The 17,057-nt window shown below is 69.9% G+C and overlaps 4 protein-coding genes across 8 annotated transcripts; 2 read left to right on the top strand and 2 right to left on the bottom strand.

Annotated features, from left to right (window-relative positions):
• Window positions 1–1,419: 1,419 nt before the first annotated feature.
• LAMTOR1 (late endosomal/lysosomal adaptor, MAPK and MTOR activator 1) lies at window positions 1,420–5,029 on the bottom strand. The gene is made up of 5 exons (XM_086481629.1): window positions 4,947–5,029; window positions 4,066–4,211; window positions 2,640–2,717; window positions 2,384–2,510; window positions 1,420–1,597 (listed from the first exon to the last, which is right to left on the bottom strand). Exons 1-5 carry the CDS (start codon window positions 4,986–4,988, stop codon window positions 1,505–1,507), a joined length of 486 nt encoding a protein of 161 aa, XP_086337755.1. The 5' UTR covers window positions 4,989–5,029; the 3' UTR covers window positions 1,420–1,504.
• A 2,746-nt stretch (window positions 5,030–7,775) lies between these two features.
• Window positions 7,776–11,065, top strand: TOMT (transmembrane O-methyltransferase). The gene is made up of 3 exons (XM_086481628.1): window positions 7,776–8,037; window positions 9,515–9,711; window positions 10,745–11,065. The coding sequence occupies exons 1-3, from the start codon at window positions 7,776–7,778 to the stop codon at window positions 11,063–11,065; spliced, it is 780 nt and encodes a 259-aa protein (XP_086337754.1).
• Window positions 11,066–11,329: 264 nt separating this feature from the next.
• Window positions 11,330–13,136, bottom strand: ANAPC15 (anaphase promoting complex subunit 15). Of its 5 annotated transcripts, none has more exons than XM_086481623.1 (4): window positions 12,975–13,136; window positions 11,741–11,800; window positions 11,511–11,648; window positions 11,330–11,399 (listed from the first exon to the last, which is right to left on the bottom strand). In XM_086481623.1, the coding sequence occupies exons 1-4, from the start codon at window positions 13,134–13,136 to the stop codon at window positions 11,352–11,354; spliced, it is 408 nt and encodes a 135-aa protein (XP_086337749.1). In that variant the 3' UTR covers window positions 11,330–11,351. The 5 variants fall into 5 exon arrangements, with proteins under 5 accessions (XP_086337749.1, XP_086337751.1, XP_086337753.1 ...); XM_086481625.1 differs by having other exon boundaries at window positions 11,511–11,663; window positions 13,017–13,136; XM_086481627.1 differs by having other exon boundaries at window positions 11,330–11,412; window positions 11,507–11,648; window positions 13,017–13,136.
• A 1,792-nt stretch (window positions 13,137–14,928) lies between these two features.
• On the top strand, window positions 14,929–17,057 carry LOC147416158 (folate receptor gamma-like). The gene is given in 5 exon segments (XM_086481545.1): window positions 14,929–15,081; window positions 15,345–15,533; window positions 15,632–15,767; window positions 16,782–17,008; window positions 17,010–17,057. Coding segments are annotated over 5 exon segments (753 nt in total).

Below are 17,057 nucleotides of genomic sequence, written 5' to 3'. Positions count from 1 at the left end.
CCCACGGCGCACGCAAGCCTTTCTCCAGCCACGCACCGGCTCCTAGCGGTGCTGGGCCCGGGGAGGCCGGTGGGCGCGGGGCCGTTGAACGGCGGCACCTCCCGGGGGGGGGGGGGGGCTCCTCCCGTCGAGCCCCACCGGCCGGTAACGGCGGGGATGGGGGGGGGGGACGGTGGAGGCTGAGCCGCACCCACTCCCCCAGCCAGGCCCTGGGCACAGCGACAGGCCCCCGCTGAGGCCTAGGCCCGGGAGCGGGAACCACCGGCCCGGTGGGATTGACAGCCCCCCCCCCCCCCCCGTACCTTTCCGGGGCCTCCGCCGCCGCCTCGATTCAAATGGCAGCGCCCGCCCCCGCCGCCTCCCCATTGGGCGAGCGCGTCACGTGGGCGAGCGCCGCGGAAAAAGGGCGGTGGGGTGGGGGAAGTTCAATGAACTACAAATCCCAGCGGCCCCTGCGCGCGGCCCAGATCTCGCGAGAACCCGCGGGGGGGCGGGGACACGCTGGGAGCGGGGGGGGCGCGGCCGAAGCAGGTACCGGGACACGCGTGGGGCGGCCGGGGACATTTGGGGGGGGGGGAAAGACAAGACCCTCCATGGGGGCAAGGGGACACGCGTGGGACCGCGGGGAGGAGCCTCCCGGGGGGGGGGGTGGGGGGAAGCGGAGGCCTCAGGCCCCCTACTCGGGGTAGGGGGTCACAGTGGGGGCCCATCCTGCCCCCCCCCGGCGCGGGGGGCGGAGGTACCCCCAGCTCACCCACCCCCCCCCCCAGCTCCACCAAGAAGGGTGCAGCCCCACGGGGAATTCCACCCCACCCCCCAGCGCTTTTGCCAGGAGAAGCAGGTCCAGTGGGTCCCAGTAACCAGCTGGGAGAGGGAAGGGGGACATGGCTGGGGTGTGTCCCCTACCCACAGCACGGCTGCCCCCCCCTCCCCGCCACAGAACAGAGGAGACGGGCACCGGACGAACGTGGTTTTATCTACTGTGGCCAAGAAATAATAATAATTAAAAAAAAACCAAAACAAAACCCAAAACAAACCCCAAACCACCCAAATAAAGGTCCAAACATGTCAAAATGAGCAAGGAGGGGTGTCAGAAGCCACCGGGTCACAGTCACGGCACACCACCCCCTTCCAGTGACCCAGCCCCCACGGCAGGGCGCCCCCCCCCCCCCGCGTTCCCTTTGTGGTCATCCCTGGGTGAGGCGGCGTCCGGCAAAACGCAGCCCCCCCCCACACACACACACCCCCTCCCCCCAAAATGACGAGCAGAAAGCCTCCGAGCAGCACCGGTGGGGTTCAACGTGCCGGTGAGGGGCAACGAGGAGGAAAGAGGGCGTCTGTCCAAGGTGTGTTGTGGTGCCGGGGGGAAGGAGGGGAAAATAGACACGAAAAGAAAAAAAAAAAAGGAGGAGGGGGGGGGAAAAAACCAACCCCAAAATGAAGAAAACCCCCCCAAAATAAAGCAACCCCGACCCGGTGAAGCTGCGGTGCTGCGGGGCAAGGCTCAGGGGATGCCAAACTGTACAACCAGTTCTTCTTTGGCGTCGACTCGGATCTGGGAGAGGGCGCTGAAGGCGTAAGCCGCTACCCGGGACACCTGCGGGGAGCAAGGGATGGAGGAGGGGGGGGGTCCGGAAAACGGGGGGGTCACCCCAAAAAACACACCCCACCCCTCCCCGCGGGGAGCAGCTGGGGGGGGAAATGGGAACAAACCCTGGGACTGTGCAGGGTGAGGAAGGGGGTCGCTGAGCCCCCCCCTCCAACCTCACCCCCCCGCCCTCCAACCTCACCCCCCCTCCAACCTCACCCCCCCCTCCAACCTCACCCCCCCCAACCCCTGGGCCTGTGCAGTCTGAGGAAGGGGTTGCTGAGCACCCCCAACCCAACCCCCCACCCCCCCAACTCACCCCCCACCCCAGGCCTGTGCAGTGCGAGGGTCACTGAGCACCCCCAAAACTACCCCCCCACACCCACCCCCCCTCCCACCCTGGGCCTGTGCAGAGCAAGGAAGGGGTCGCTGAGCACCCCCAAACCCACCCCACCCCCCCCCACCCTGGGCCTGTGCAGTGCGAGGAAGGGGTCACTAAGCACCCCCAACCCAACCCCCCGAACCCCCCCCCCCCCCCCCCCCCCGGGCCTGTGAAGTCTGAGGAAGGGCTCGCTGAGCCCCCCCCCCCCCCCCCCCAAACCCACCCCCCTCCCTCACCCCAGGCCTGTGCAGTCTGAGGAAGAGCTCGCTGAGTGAGCCCCCCCCCCCCCCCCAAACCCACCCCCCCCCCCCACCACCACCACCCTGGGCCTGTGCCGTGCGAGGAAAGGCTCGCTGAGCCCCCCCCCCCCCAAACCCCCCCCCCCCCGTACCCCGAACCCCCCCCCCCCTCACCTGCTGCAGGTCTGCGAAGGGGACGGGGTCGCTGGCGAGCACTTGGTGGGGCTGGTGGGTGAGCGAGGGCAGCAGCGGGAGCTTCTTCCAGTGCGTCAGGTTGGTGCTCAGCATGGCCAGGCGGGTGCTGGGGAGGGGACAGCGGGGCTGGCACCGGGGAGGGGGGGGATGGGAGGCTCGTCCCCAGGCCAAAAATCCGGGGATAGGGGTTTTTTGGGGGGGGGGGGGGGGGGGGGGCAGGCTGTGAGGTCCCCACCTGTACTGCCGGGCTCTGTCCATGTACTCGTGCTGCTCCATGCCCTGGGAATCCGCCGCCGACACGTCGATGATGTTGCTGTGGGGACACGAGGCAAGGGGGGTCCCTCACCCAGCACCCTCCGGTACCCTCCAGCACCCCAAAATGAAAAGCTTAGGACAGCGACGGGGTCGAACCCGGAGCATGGATGCGGCAGATGTCCCAAAAGCCCCGGTACCGGGCTCTGGGCTCGGAGAGGAGCTGGACACTTGCCCAGGTCGGTGTCAAAGCCCGGCCACGTGTCCCCCCACCAAGCAGAGTGGCCCCCACTCCCCCTCTTTGCATCCCCCAGACACCCCAATTTGGATCCAGGGGGGTCTTCCCTGCCGCTAATCCCAGTCAAGGGGTCACGTCACACCCGGGGTGTCACCTCTGCAGCCCCGTGGGACCCCAATTAGAGGGAGGGGGCTGTCCCCACAGCCAGCCCACCCCTGCTGCAGATCCGGGGGGGCTCCCTTGCCCTTATTCCCAGCCAAGGGGTCACATCACACCTAGGGTGTCACCTCTGCAGCCCTGTGGGACCCCAATTAGAGGGAGGGGGCTGTCCCCACAGCCAGCCCCCCCCTGTTGGAGGAAGACGGGGGGGCTCTGCCACAGCTCCCCCCCGATTTGGATCCAGGGGGGGCTCCCCTGCCCTTATTCCCAGCCAAGGGGTCATGTCACCACCCGGGGCGTCACCTCTGTGTCCCCGTGGGACCCCAATTAGAGGGAGGGGGCTGTCCCCACAGCCAGCCCACCCCTGCTGCAGATCCGGGGGGCTCCCTTGCCCTTATTCCCAGCCAAGGGGTCACATCACACCTAGGGTGTCACCTCTGCATCCCTGTGGGACCCCAATTAGAGGGAGGGGGCTGTCCCCACAGCCAGCCCCCCCCTGCTGGAGGAAGACAGGGGGGGCTCTGCCGCAGCTCCCCCCCGATTTGGATCCGGGGCGGGGGGCTCCCCTGCCCTTATTCCCAGCCAAGGGGTCATGTCACACCCGGGGCGTCACCTCTGTGTCCCCGTGGGACCCCAATTAGAGGGAGGGGGCTGTCCCCACAGCCAGCCCACCCCTACTGAAGGAAGACAGGGGGCTCTGCCACAGCTCACCCCCAATTTGAATCCGGGGGGGGGTGGGGGGTGGTGCTCCCCTGCCCTTATTCCCAGCCAAGGGGTCACGTCACACCCGGGGTGTCACCTCTGCGTCCCCGTGGGACCCCAATTAGAGGGAGGGGGCTGTCCCCACAGCCAGCCCCCCCTGCTGGGCAAACACGGGGGGGGCTCTGCCGCAGCTCCCTACCGGCACCTCCAGCCTGGCAGTGCCCGGGCGAGGCCGCCACGCTCTGTGTGTGTGTGTCCCCCCCCGGTTGTGGCACCGTTGTCCCCGCGGCGGTGCCGGCAGGGGGCTTACATGGCCGTTTTGGCGAGGATGGAGGAGAGCATGGCCTGCTCGTCGGTGCGCGCCGAGGGGAGGCTGTGGTAGCTCTGCTCCGCGCCGTTCAGCACCTTGTTGGGAGGGCTGGCCGCCGGCTCCAGCAGCCGCTTCGTCTCTTCTTCCTGAGGCGGGGGGGGGGAAAAAAAAAAAAATGATCAGCCCCGGCTCCACCGCGAGGGACAGGTGACAACCGCCGGGTTGGCACCGGCTCCCCCCCGCCACCCCACCCCGGGGCTGCTCGGTGGCAGCGGAGACGCTCCCACCCGTTCCCAGGCAGGAAAACCTGGCACCGCTCCTGCCATCCCGCGGCCGTTCGGGGCTGACACCGGGAGGGGGTGTGCGGGGGGCGGGAAGCAGCAGGACCAGACAACCCCCCCCCCCCCCCCAAAAAACCACAACAGGGCGGGGGGGACACACACACACAACGACAGGACGGAGCAGCAGGGCCAGGCCCCGAGGCCACCGAGCCGGGCGGCGGAGGCACCGCGGCTGTCACACGGTGCTGACGGGATTCCCGAGGCCAGCGCCTGCTCCCGGGAAAGGGCCGAGCTCCCCGGGAACGGGCCGAGCTCCCTGGGCCCTCCTGCCCGGTACGGAGACCCACACCTCGGACACACACCCCCCCACCCCCAGCCAGCCCACCCCGGCGGGGGGAAGACCCCTCCGCGCCGACAGCAAGCCGGAGGGCCCGGTACGGGGCAGGGAGGCCTGTCCCGGGGCGGGATAACGGGCAGACCGCTGCTCCCCACCGGTGCGCGTCCCTCCCGCCATGGCGGGGCCGCGGACGGGCCGCCGCCGCCGCCGCCCCGCAGGGGCCGGTCTCACCTCCTCCCCCCTCACCCCGGCCCCGGGCCCACCTGGTCGGAGGCCTCGGCCTCGCTGCTGTAGCAGCAGCCCATGGCGAGGCGCAGCAGGGCCCGGCCGGGCGCGGAGCCCTGACGGTGTCCGGGAGGGGCCCCACCGCCCCGGTCACGTGAGCGCGGCGGGGGCGGAGCCGCGCCTCTGCCCTGGCCTGCCCCGTGACCCTCCATCCCGTCACGTGGGCGGGAAAGAGCCAATGGGCAGCGAAGGCCCTCGCTACCTCCCCGCCCCGCCTAAAGGCGCCGACGTCACGTGAAGGGCAGCCAATCAGCGCGCGGAGAGGCGGGGTTAGGGGCGGGGAGGGTGAGCGGCTCCGCCTGGGGCGGGGGCGGGGGCGGGGGGGGGGGGGGGGAGGGAGGAGGGAGGGACGCGCGCGCGCGCGGCCTCAGTCACGTGGGCGGCGGGATCGCGCAGGGCTCGCGCGGGGGCTGCGTCACGCGGACGGGGGGCGACTCCCACGTGCCTGGGCGGTCCCGCGCGCGCGTGGCGCGCGCCCTCACGCGTGTCCGTGGCGCTGGTGCGGCTGCGCGCGTGTCCGTGTCCGCGAGCCCCCAGTGCCTCCCAGTGCTCCCAGTATCCCCAGTACCTCCCAGTACCTCCCAGTATCCCCAGTACCCCGTGTCCCCAGTACCTCCCAGTGCCCCCAGTGCTCCCAGTATCCCCAGTACCTCCCAGTATCCCCAGTACCCCGTGTCCCCAGTACCTCCCAGTGCCCCCAGTGCTCCCAGTGTCCCCCGTACCACCCAGTGCCTCCCAGTGCTCCCAGTATCCCCAGTGCCCCATGTCCCCAGTACCTCCCAGTGTCCCCAGTGCCCCCAGTGCTCCCAGTGGCCCCAGTGCCTCCCCGTGCTCCCAGTACCTCCCAGTGTCCCCAGTGCCCCGTGTCCCTGGTACCTCCCAGTGCCTCCCCATGCTCCTAGTACCTCCCAGTGCCCTCAGTGCTCCCAGTGCTCCCAGTATCCCCAGTACCTCCCAGTGCCCCCAGTGCCTCCCCGTGCTCCCAGTACCTCCCAGTGTCCCCAGTGCCCCGTGTCCCCAGTACCTCCCAGTGCCCTCAGTGCCTCCCCATGCTCCTAGTACCTCCCAGCGTCCCCAGTGCTCCCAGTGTCCCCAGTACCTCCCAGTGCCTCCCAGTGTCTCCAGTGCCCCATGTCCCCTGTACCTCCCAGTACCTCCCAGTGTCTCCAGTACCTCCCAGTGTCTCCAGTGCCCCGTGTTCCCAGTACCTCCCAGTGCCCCGAGTGTTCCCGATACCTCCCAGTGCCCCCAGTACCAGCGCTGACCGGGCCGTGCCAGACCAGCGACCCGCTGGGGGGGGTGGGGGCTCCCCCGGCCCGGCCGAATGGCGGGTGGCTGGGGGGGGGGACACGGATACGGGCGGGGGGGGGGGGAACTGGGGCACAGCGGGGGCTGGGGAGGGGCTGCAGGGACCCCCCAGCCCCAGTAACAGGCCCCCAGCCCCAGTGAGGGGGCACCAGCCCCTGTACTGGGACCCCAGTCCCACTGTGAGTACTAGCCCCATATGAGGACCCCAGCCCCAGTGATGGGACCCCAGGCCCTGCAGTGGGACCCCAGCCCCAGTATCAGAAGCCCAGTCCCAGTATCTGGACCCCAGCCCCTGTAATGGGACCCCATCCCCAGCATCAGGATGCCAGCCCCTGTATGAGGACCCCAACACCAGTGACAGCACCTTAGTCCCAGTATCAGGACCCCAGTCCCAGTATCGGGCCCCCAGCCCCAGTGACAGGACCCCAGTCCAGGTATTGGGACCCCAGCCCCAGTGACAGGATGCCAGCCCCAGTATCAGGCCTCCAGCCCCAGTGAGGGGACACCAGACCCTGTACTGGGACCCCCATCCCACTATGAGTACCCTAGCCCCATATGAGGACCCCAGCCCCAGTATCGGGACCTCAATCCCAGTGACAGGACCCCAGCCCCAGTATGAGGACCCCAGCCCCTGTAGTGGGACACCAGTCCAGTTATTGGGACCCCAGCCCCAGTATTGGGACGCCAGCCCCAGTATCGGGACACCAGCCCCAGTATCGGGACACCAGCCCCTGTACTGGGACCCCAACCCCAGTGACAGGACCCCAGTACCACTATGAGTACCCTAGCCCCATATGAGGACCCCAGCCCCGGTGACAGGACCCCAGCCCCAGCATCAGGACCCCAGCTCCAGTATCATGCCCCCAGCCCCAGTAACAGGACTCCAGCTCCAGTATCGTGCCCCCAGCCCCAGGACCCCTCCAGCAGCCCCAGGACCCCCCCCAACCCCTGCCCAGCCCCGTCCCCACCCCCCAGCCCCGCTCAGCCCAGTAACCGGAGCTGGTGCTGGCTGCGGCTCCAGTGCCGCCCCATCAATAATTGAGCGGGCAGCGGGGGCTCTGCCTGCTCCTGCCTGCTCCTGCCTGCTCCCGCCTGCTCCTACCTGCTCCTACCTGCTCCTGCCTGCTCCCTGCCTGCTCCCTGCCCGCTCCTGCCTGCTCCCACCTGCTCCCTGCCTGCTCCCGCCTGCTCCTACCTGCTCCTGCCTGCTCCCTGCCCGCTCCTGCCTGCTCCCTGCCCGCTCCTGCCTGCTCCCTGCCCGCTCCTGCCTGCTCCTGCCTGCTCCCTGCCAGCTCCCTGCCTGCTCCCTGCCTGCTCCTTGCCAGCTCCCTGCCTGCTCCCTGCCAGCTCCCTGCCAGCTCCTGCCTGCTCCCTGCCTGCTCCCTGCCTGCTCCCGCCTGCTCCCTGCCTGCAGCAGGGCCCCAGGTAGGTGCCCCCCCCCCTCCCCTCGCTGCGGCTGGGGACCCCCATCCCCGCAGCTGGGGACCCCCATCCCCGCCATGGTGTCGCCGGCCATCGCCCTGGCCTTCCTCCCCTTCCTCCTCACCCTCCTCATCCGGTACCGGCACTACTTGGTGCTGCTCTACCGGGCCGTGCTGGTGCCGTGGCTGCGCGACCGCCTCACCGGCGTCCCCCGCGAGCAACGGGCCTTCCAGTACGTGCTGGCCCACGCCATCCCCGGCGACCCCCGCCACGTCCTGCAGACCTTCGACCGCTGGTGCCACCGCCGCGAGCACCTCAGCTGCGTGGGGCCCCTCAAAGGTGAGCTTGACCCCCCCCCCCCCACCCGCCCACACCGCGTTCGGCACGGCCACGGCGCCGACGGCACCGTCGGCACGGCCCCGGCCCCGCCTGCCTGGCTGTGGCGCCGTCACTACGGCCGTGGCGTGGTCACTACGGCCACAGCACCGTTGACCCAGCCGTGACACCTTCGGTGGTGCCACGGCCTTCTTGGCACCGCCGATAACAGGCCACGGCATTGCTGGCACCGCCGTGGCACCGTTGGCACGGCCCCGGCCCCACCTGCCTGGCTGTGGCGCCGTCACTACGGCCATGGCACCAGCGAAATGGCCGTGACGCCGTTGGTGGGGCCACGGCATTGTTGGCACCGCCGACACAGGCCACGGCATTGCTGGCACCGCCACGGCACCGTTGGCGCGGCCACAGCCCCCCCTGCATGGCTGTGGCGCCATCGCTATGGCCATGGCACGGTCACTATGGCCATGGCACCGTCGACACGGCCGTGACACCACTGGTGGGGCCACAGCGCTGTTGGCACCACCGACACAAGCCACGGCATTGCTGGCACCGCCACGGCACCGTTGGCGCGGCCACGGCCCCCCTGCATGGCTGTGGCGCCATCGCTATGGCCATGGCACGGTCACTATGGCCATGGCACCATCGACACGGCCGTGACACCACTGGTGGGGCCACAGCGCTGTTGGCACCACCGACACAAGCCACGGCATTGCTGGCACCGCCACGGCACCGTTGGCACGGCCACGGCCCCCCCTGCATGGCTGTGGCGCCATCGCTATGGCCATGGCACGGTCACTATGGCCATGGCACCGTCGACACGGCCGTGACACCACTGCTGGGGGCCACAGTGCTGTTGGCACCACCGACACAGGCCACGGCATTGCTGGCACCGCCACGGCACTGTTGGCACGGCCACGCCCCCCCTGCATGGCCATGGCGCCGTCGCTATGGCCGTGGCACCGTCACTATGGCCATGGCACCATCGCTATGGCCATGGCACCGTCACTACGACCATGGCACCACTGCTGGGGCCACGGCATTGTTGGCACCGCCGACACAGCCCACGGCATTGCTGGCACCGCCACGGCACCGTTGGCAAAGCCACGGCCCCCCTGCATGGCTGTGGCGCCATCGCTATGGCCGTGGCACCGTCACTATGGCCATGGCACCATCGCTATGGCCATGGCACCGTCACTACGACCATGGCACCACTGCTGGGGCCACGGCATTGTTGGCACCGCCGACACAGCCCATGGCATTGCTGGCACCGCCACGGCACCGCCGTGGCACTGCCCCAGCACCCCCAGCACGGCCGGGGACACGGGAAGCTTTGGCGCGGCCCTTCGCCTCCCTCCCTCCCGCCGTGCCGTACCCCGCGCCCCTCTCGGTGCTGGGAGGGGGGAACCGGCGGGCACCGGTTGGCGAAACCGGGAGGCCTGAGGCGTCAGGGGGGGGGGTGTCGGGGTCTGCCCGCCGGCAGGGAGGATCGTGGAGCGGCTGCTGGCGGAGCGGGCGCCGCGGCGGGTGCTGGAGCTGGGCACCTACTGCGGGTACGGCACGGTGCTGCTGGCCGCGGGGCTGCCCCCCGGCGCCCACCTCTACACCGTGGAGCCGGACCCCCGGCACGCCGCCGTGGCCGAGAAGGTCATCCGCCTGGCCGGCTTCGACGAGCAGACGGTGAGCACCGGGATGGGGGCGGGGGACGGACGGACAACCCACCTCTTCCCCCCGGCTGCTGGCGGAGGAGAGGGGCTGGGGGGGGTTCCTTCCCATCACCGGGGTGGCGGGTGGGCCCCCCCGGGACCCTTCCCATCACCTCGGCGCCGGGTGGGCCCCCCTGGGACCTCAGCCCATGGGCTGGGGGGTTCCTTCCCATCACCGGGGCGGCGGGTGGGCCCCCCCAGGACCCTTCCCATCGGCTCAGCACCGGGTGGGCCCCCTCAGGACCCCAACCCAGGGGCCGGGGGGGGGGTCCTTCCCATCACCTCAGCACAGGGTGGGCCCCCCCGGGACCCCAGCCCCGGGGCCAGGGGGGTCCTTCCCATCGTGGGCCCCCCGGGACCTCAGCCCAGGGGCTGGGGGGGTCCTTCCCTTCGCCTCAGCACCGGGTGGGCCCCCCGGGACCCTTCCCATCACCTTGGCGCTGGGTGGGCCCCCCTGGGACCTCAGCCCATGGGCTGGGGGGTTCCTTCCCATCACTTCAGCCCCGGGTGGGCCCCCCCAAGACTTTTCCCATCGCCTCAGCACCGGGTGGGCCCCCCAGGACCCCAGCTCAGGGGCCAGGGGGGTCCTTCCCATCGTGGGCCCCCCGGGACCTCAGCCCAGGGGCTGGGGGGGTCCTTCCCATCACCTCAGGACCAGGTGGGCCCCCCTGGGACCCTTCCCATCACCTCAGCACTGGGTGGGCTCCCCCAGGACCCTTCCCATCACCTGGGCGGCGGGTGGGCCCCCCTGGGACCCCAGCCCAGGGGCCGGGGGGGTCCTTCCCATCACCTCAGCACCAGGTGGGCCCCCCCAAGACTTTTCCCATCACCTCAGCACCAGGTAGGCCCCCCCAGGACCCCAGCTCAGGGGCCAGGGGGGTCCTTCCCATCGTGGGCCCCCCAGGACCCCAGCCCAGGGGCCAGGGGGGTCCTTCCCATCGCCTCAGCACCGGGTGGGCCCGCCCCGGGACCCCAACCCAGGGGCTGAGGGGGGGGTCCTGGTGTAGGTGGAGCTGATCGTGGGCCCCACGGAGGAGGTGATCCCCCGGCTGCGGGAGCAGCACGGGCTGCCGAAGGCCGACTTCGTCTTCATGGACCACCGAAAGCGGCGCTACCTGCGGGACCTGCGGCTCCTGGAGAGCCACGGGCTACTGGCCGAGGGGGCCACCGTCCTGGCCGACAACGTCCTCTTCCCCGGCGCCCCCCACTTCCTGCAGTACGCCAAAACCTGCGGCCGGTACCGCTGCCGGCTGCACCGCGCCCCCCTCGAGTACTGCCCCGCCATCCCCGACGGCCTCGCCGAGCTCCGCTACGGCGGCCACGGCTGAGCCGGGGTGCGGGGACGGGGGGGTGGGAAAAGAGGGGGGCCCCTCGCTTACCAAATGGCTCCCGCCATCCCCAGCAGCTTCCCCCACCCCCCCACCGCCCCGGGGCCCCACCCTGGTGCATCCCCACCACCAGATTTGGGGCCGGTTTTGGTGAAAAACGGATTTATTAGCAAAGAAGTGGCCGCACCCAGGGCAGCTTCACACACACACACATCCCCCCTCCCCACTGCAGCCCCTCCCCCCCCCCCGGCAGGAGGAGCTTCACCAAACCGGGGCCACGGCAGAATCAGATCATCCACTGGTCCTGATCCTGCTCTGCCCCTTCCATGTCCACCTGGGAAGGGGGGGAAAGATTTGAGACCCACCCCCCGCCCCCGCATATGGGTGTACCCCCCCCCCTGCTTTGGGGTCCCGGTAGGGGCACCCCCCCAGCTCTGTTCTTTACCTCGTTGATCTCCCCGTCGTCGGGCGACTCGTTATAATCGTTCATCTCGTCCATATCCTGCATGTCCTCGTCGTCCTCCGAGTCCTCTTCGCTGTCTTCATCGTCCTCGTCGTCCTCCTCCTCCTCCTCGTCGTAATGCTGCGGGTCCCAGAGCTCCAGCACCCAGCCACCCCCCCCTTCCCACCCCCCGGGGGGGTGGGAGACCCCCCACTTTCCCCCCCTGAACCCACCTCGGACGCCGGCTTCCCGATGGGCACCAGGTTGTTGTCCTTCTCGGCGATGCTCTGGAGCTGGGGAGGGGAAAAGAGGGGGACAAGGAAAGGGGGGGTGAGCACCCCAACAGCACCCTGACACCCCGGTGTGGGCTCCCCACCGGGAAACCAGCCCTTCCCGCCCGGCTGCTGGAGGAGTCGTGCTGCCCCTGGTGTCCCCCCGGCCCCTGGTGTCCCCCCGGCCCCTGGCGACCCCCCGGTCCCTGGCGACCCCCCCGGCCCCTGGCGACCCCCCCGGCCCCTGGCGACCCCCCCGGCCCCTGGCGACCCCCAGGCAAGGGGCAGGCAGGGAAGGGCGGCTGCGGGCAGCTGCCTGCGCTCGCTGCAGCGAAGCAGGGTGGTCGCAGCAACGCCGGGGCTGGGGGGGGGGTCACCCCCGTGTGCGGCCCGAGGAGGGCGCGCAGAGCTCAAACACGACGGTTGGTCGGGTTTTTTTTTTATTAAAAAAAAAACCCCGGTGTCTGTTCAGCCAGACGAGCGCAACCGCCGCAGAGAATTAAAGCTCAATTAAAAATACTCCAGCACTTCCCACCCGGAGGGACTCAGAACCTCCCCCAGGGGGCCGGGGCTTTAATTATTGATTGAAATTATTTTATTTAACTACGATTTAACCACTAAAGCTTAAAAAACAGAAATAAAATCTCCACCAAACCGACGGGTTTTGTCCCCTCCGCCCCCAGGGGCTGCTGTAGGGCCGGGGCACGGGGATGAGAAACCACCCCCCGGCCTCCCCCCGAGCAAGGTTCATTAATTAATTAATTAGGGGCTGCTGTAGGGCCGGGGCACCGGGATGAGAAACCACCCCCCGGCCTCCCCCCGAGCAAGGTTCATTAATTAATTAATTAAGGGCTGCTGTAGGGCCGGGGCACCGGGATGAGAAACCACCCCCCGGCCTCCCCCCGAGCAAGGTTCATTAATTAATTAATTAAGGGCTGCTGTAGGGCCGGGGCACCGGGATGAGAAACCACCCCCCGGCCTCCCCCCGAGCAAGGTTCATTAATTAATTAATTAGGGGCTGCTGTAGGGCCGGGGCACCGGGATGAGAAACCACCCCCCGGCCTCCCCCCGAGCAAGGTTCATTAGTTAATTAATTAGGGGCTGCTGAGGGCGCCCCCGTTCAGCACCGGCGCTTTCCCCAACCCCCCCAGCAGAGCGAGAAACGAAGGAGCGGCCCCAAGAACCCACCCGGGGCCCCGTTTCCCCCCCCCCGTCCCCCCCCGGTGCCGGGGCCCACCCAGGCCTGGTGCTGCTGCTCCTGCTGCTGCAGCTCGGTCTCGTCCACGCACGGACGATCGAGGTTGAACCACAGGGACTCGGTGACGCGGGGCAGCAGCGAAGGGAACAGCGTGGACATTTTGGGGGGGGGGGGGGGGGGGGGGGATGAGGGGGGCGGGCCCCCGCACCGGGAAGCGGGACAGGCCGCTACCGGCCGCTAACCCGGAAGTACAACCCTCCCCCCCCTCCCGCCGGAAGCAGTTCGGAACGCTCCGCCCCGCCAGGCGCATGCGCGGAGGGCTGGGAGCGCCGCGGTGAGGCCACGCCTACAAGTGAGAGCGAAAGCGATAAGGGGCGAGGGGGCGGGGGCGGGATGGGGAGGGGGCGGGGTCAGCGCGGAGGGGCGGGGTCTGACTGACAGCCGGCGGGGCCCGCCCCCAGCGCGTCCCACCCCGGCGGGGGCATCTGGGACCGGGGGGGGGGGGGGGGTATGAGACCCCCACGGGGCACCTGCGACCCCGGGGGAAGGGGTATCTGCCCTCCTGGGGCATCTGTGACCCCCCCCGGGCATCTGTGACCCCCCCTTGGGGCATCTGTGACCCCCCCGGGGTATCTGTCGCCCCGATGGGGGGGTATCTGCCCCCCCTGGAGTATCTATGGCCCCATCCGGGGGTATCTGTGACCCTCCAAGGGGTACCTGTGACCTGGAGGGGGGGGTATGAGACCCCCAAGGGGCACCTGCAACCCCGGGGGCTGGGGTACCTGCCCCCTGGGGCATCTGTGACCCCCACAGGGGTACTGGTGACCCCCACGGGGTATCTATGACCCCATCCGGGGGTACCAGTGCCCCCCATTGGGGAGTACTTATCCCCCTGGGGCATCTATGACCCCATGCATGGGTACCTGTGACCCCCATGGGGGGGGTACTTACCCCCCTGGGGCATCTATGACCCCATGCGGGGGTGCGTGTGACCCCCACGGGGTACCTGTGACCCCCACAGGCGGGTTTCTTACCCCCCTGGGGCATCTATGACCCCATGCGGGGGGTACCTGTCACCCCCATGGAGGGGGTACCTGCCCCTCTGGGACACCTGTGAACCCCCCGGGGGCATCTGTGATCTATTGGGGTATCTATGACCCGAATGGGGGTGTGCCTGGCCCCCCCCGGGGTATCTATGACCTTGATGGGGGCATACTTGCCCCCCCCCCCCCCCCGGGGTACCTGTGACCCCTATAGGGTCTGTGCCCCCCTCTGGGGGGGGACATCCCAGAGGGGATCTTTTACCCGTTGGGATGTCGCATCCCCCCTCCCCCCCCCCCGGGGCATCCATAGGGAACCCTGCCGTGTCGGGGGGGAGGGGGGGTCGCATCCTGCCCCCCCCCCCTCCCCCGTGCTGCCATCGGCGCGGGGGTCCCCTCCCTTCCACGGCCTCTCCCCCACCCTGGGAGGGAAAGAAAAACACCCACGAGTGGATTTTGGCCGGTGCTGGCCCCTACCCGGCGCCGGGAGGACGGATTCTGGCTCCACACGGGACCAGGGGCGGGAGGGGGGGGGGGGGGTTTGGTCCTGGGTGGGCGTAGGGGTCAATCCAGGACATACCGGGGCTGTGGGGCGCGGTGTCCTGTCCGGTACTGGCAGCGGGGGGGACGACACACACACGTCCCGTGACCGACGGGCAAGGGTTGTGCTCCGCCACGACCTTTGGGATAAGCCACGCTCGCCCCGCGGCACCCAGGTAAGAGCCCCGACACCCCGCCGGTGGTCCCGGCCGAAGGCTGGCGGTGCCGGCGGTGCCACCGCGCTCTCCCACGTGGGGGGGACTTTGTCCCCGTTGGCACCGTGTCCCCTCGGGGGCTGGGCGCCAACGCTCCAGCCCGAGAGGCCTCGGTGCCGCCGCCGTCCTGACCGCGCCGTCGCGGCCGGCAGGGCCATGGCGGCTGCGTGGTGGGTGCTGGTGGCTCTCCTGGCCTCGCCGAGGGTCGCCACCGTCGCCGCCGCGGCGCGGGACTCGCTGCTCAACGTCTGCATGGACGCCAAGCACCACAAATCGGAGCCCGGCCCCGAGGGGCAGCTCTACGGGCAGGTAGGGTCCTCACCCCCCCCACCCCCCCCCCACGCCAGCACCCACTGGGGTGTCACCCGCTGTGGGGTCACCGGGCTGGACCCCGGCGTGGTCTCCATCCCCCTGGTGCCACCTCGCCGTGGGTGCCGGTGTTTTCCCCAGCCCCGTGCCGAGGGAAGCACCGGCACGTCCCGGCTGAGCCCCGGTTCTGTGTGTCCGTCCCGTCCGTGTCCCGTCCCCGTCCCCCCGTCCCGTCCCGTCCCCCCCCCCCACTCCCGGTGCAGTGCATCCTCTGGAAAGATAACGCCTGCTGCACCGCCAACACCAGCGTGGAAGCCCACCAGGACCAGTCCTACCTGTACAACTTCAACTGGGACCACTGCGGGGCCATGCCGGAGAAGTGCAAGCGGCATTTCATCCAGGACACGTGTCTCTACGAGTGTTCCCCCAACTTGGGGCCCTGGATCGACCAGGTGGGGTGCAGATTCCCCCCCCCCCCTCCGCCCCGAGCCCCGAGGGAGGTCACTGGGGTGAACTGGGCTGAACTGGGGTGTCTCCCCCCCCACCCCAGACGGATACCAGCTGGCGTAAGGAGCGGATCCTGCACGTGCCGCTGTGCCGGGAGGACTGCGAGCAGTGGTGGGAGGACTGCCAGGAGGCCGTCACCTGCAAGGTCAACTGGCACAAGGGCTGGAACTGGACCACAGGTGGGTGGTGGGGTGACGCCTCCCCCCCCCCCCCCCCCCATCGTGGCTGGGTCCCCAGTCACCCCCCCCCACCCCCACACCCGCCCTGGCCATCTCGCTGCGTCCCCCCCCTCTCCTCGGGGTCTGAGGTGGCACCCAGGTGGGTCAAACCCACCACAGCAAAGGGAGCGGGACCCCCTCAGCGCCCCGACAACCCCCTCCACGCACAGGGGAACCCTCCGTCCCCATCCCAAAGCCCCCCCCCACCTCACCCCTCACACCCCCACCCCTCCCTTGGCCATCTCGCTGCGTGTCCCCCCCCCTCCTTGGGGTCTGAGGTGGCACCCAGGTGGGTCAAACCCACCACGGCAAAGGCAGCTGAGACCCCCCTCAGCGCCCCGACAACCCCCTCCATGTGCAGGGGAACCCTCCGTCCCCATCCCAAAGACCCCCCCCCCCCACCTCACCTTTGCTCCCACCCCCCCAGGCATCAACCAGTGCCCCCGAGGGTCCATGTGCCAGAAGTTCAAGCACATCTTTCCCACGGTGGCCGAGACCCCCTCAGCGCCCCGACAACCCCCTCCATGTGCAGGGGAACCCTCCGTCCCCATCCCAAAGCCCCCCCCCACCTCACCCCTCACACCCCAACCCCTCCCCTGGCCATCTCGCTGCGTGTCCCCCCCCTCCTTGGGGTCTGAGGTGGCACCCAGGTGGGTCAAACCCACCACGGCAAAGGCGGCGGGACCCCCTCAGCGCCCCGACAACCCCCTCCATGTGCAGGGGAACCCTCCGTCCCCATCCCAAAGCCCCCCCCCACCTCACCCCTCACACCCCCACCCCTCCCCTGGCCATCTCGCTGCGTCCCCCCCCTCTCCTCGGGGTCTGAGGTGGCACCCAAGTGGGCCAAACCCACCACGGCAAAGGCAGCTGAGACCCCCTCAGCGCCCCGACAACCCCCTCCACGCGCAGGGGAACCCTCCGTCCCCATCCCAAAGACCCCCCCAACCTCACCTCTGCCCCCCCCCACCCCCCCAGGCATCAACCAGTGCCCCCGAGGGTCCATGTGCCAGAAGTTCAAGTACGTCTTCCCCACGGCGGCCGACCTCTGCGAGCAGATCTGGTCCCACTCCTACCGCTACACCCCCCACCACCGCGGCAGCGGCCGCTGCATCCAGATGTGGTTCGACCCCGCGCAGGGGAACCCCAACATCGCCGTGGCGCGTTATTACGCCACCGCCGTGGCCCCCCCCGGGCCCCCTGCCCCCCGTCCTGCTGGCCCTGCTGCCCCCCACCCTCCTGGCCCTGCTCTGA

This window comes from Leptosomus discolor, chromosome 1 (assembly GCF_034619465.1).
Source record: "Leptosomus discolor isolate bLepDis1 chromosome 1, bLepDis1.hap2, whole genome shotgun sequence".
Lineage (NCBI taxonomy): Eukaryota > Metazoa > Chordata > Aves > Leptosomiformes > Leptosomidae > Leptosomus > Leptosomus discolor.
Note: the sequence above shows the minus strand (reverse complement) of the source record. Positions and strands in the feature narration are given on the sequence as shown.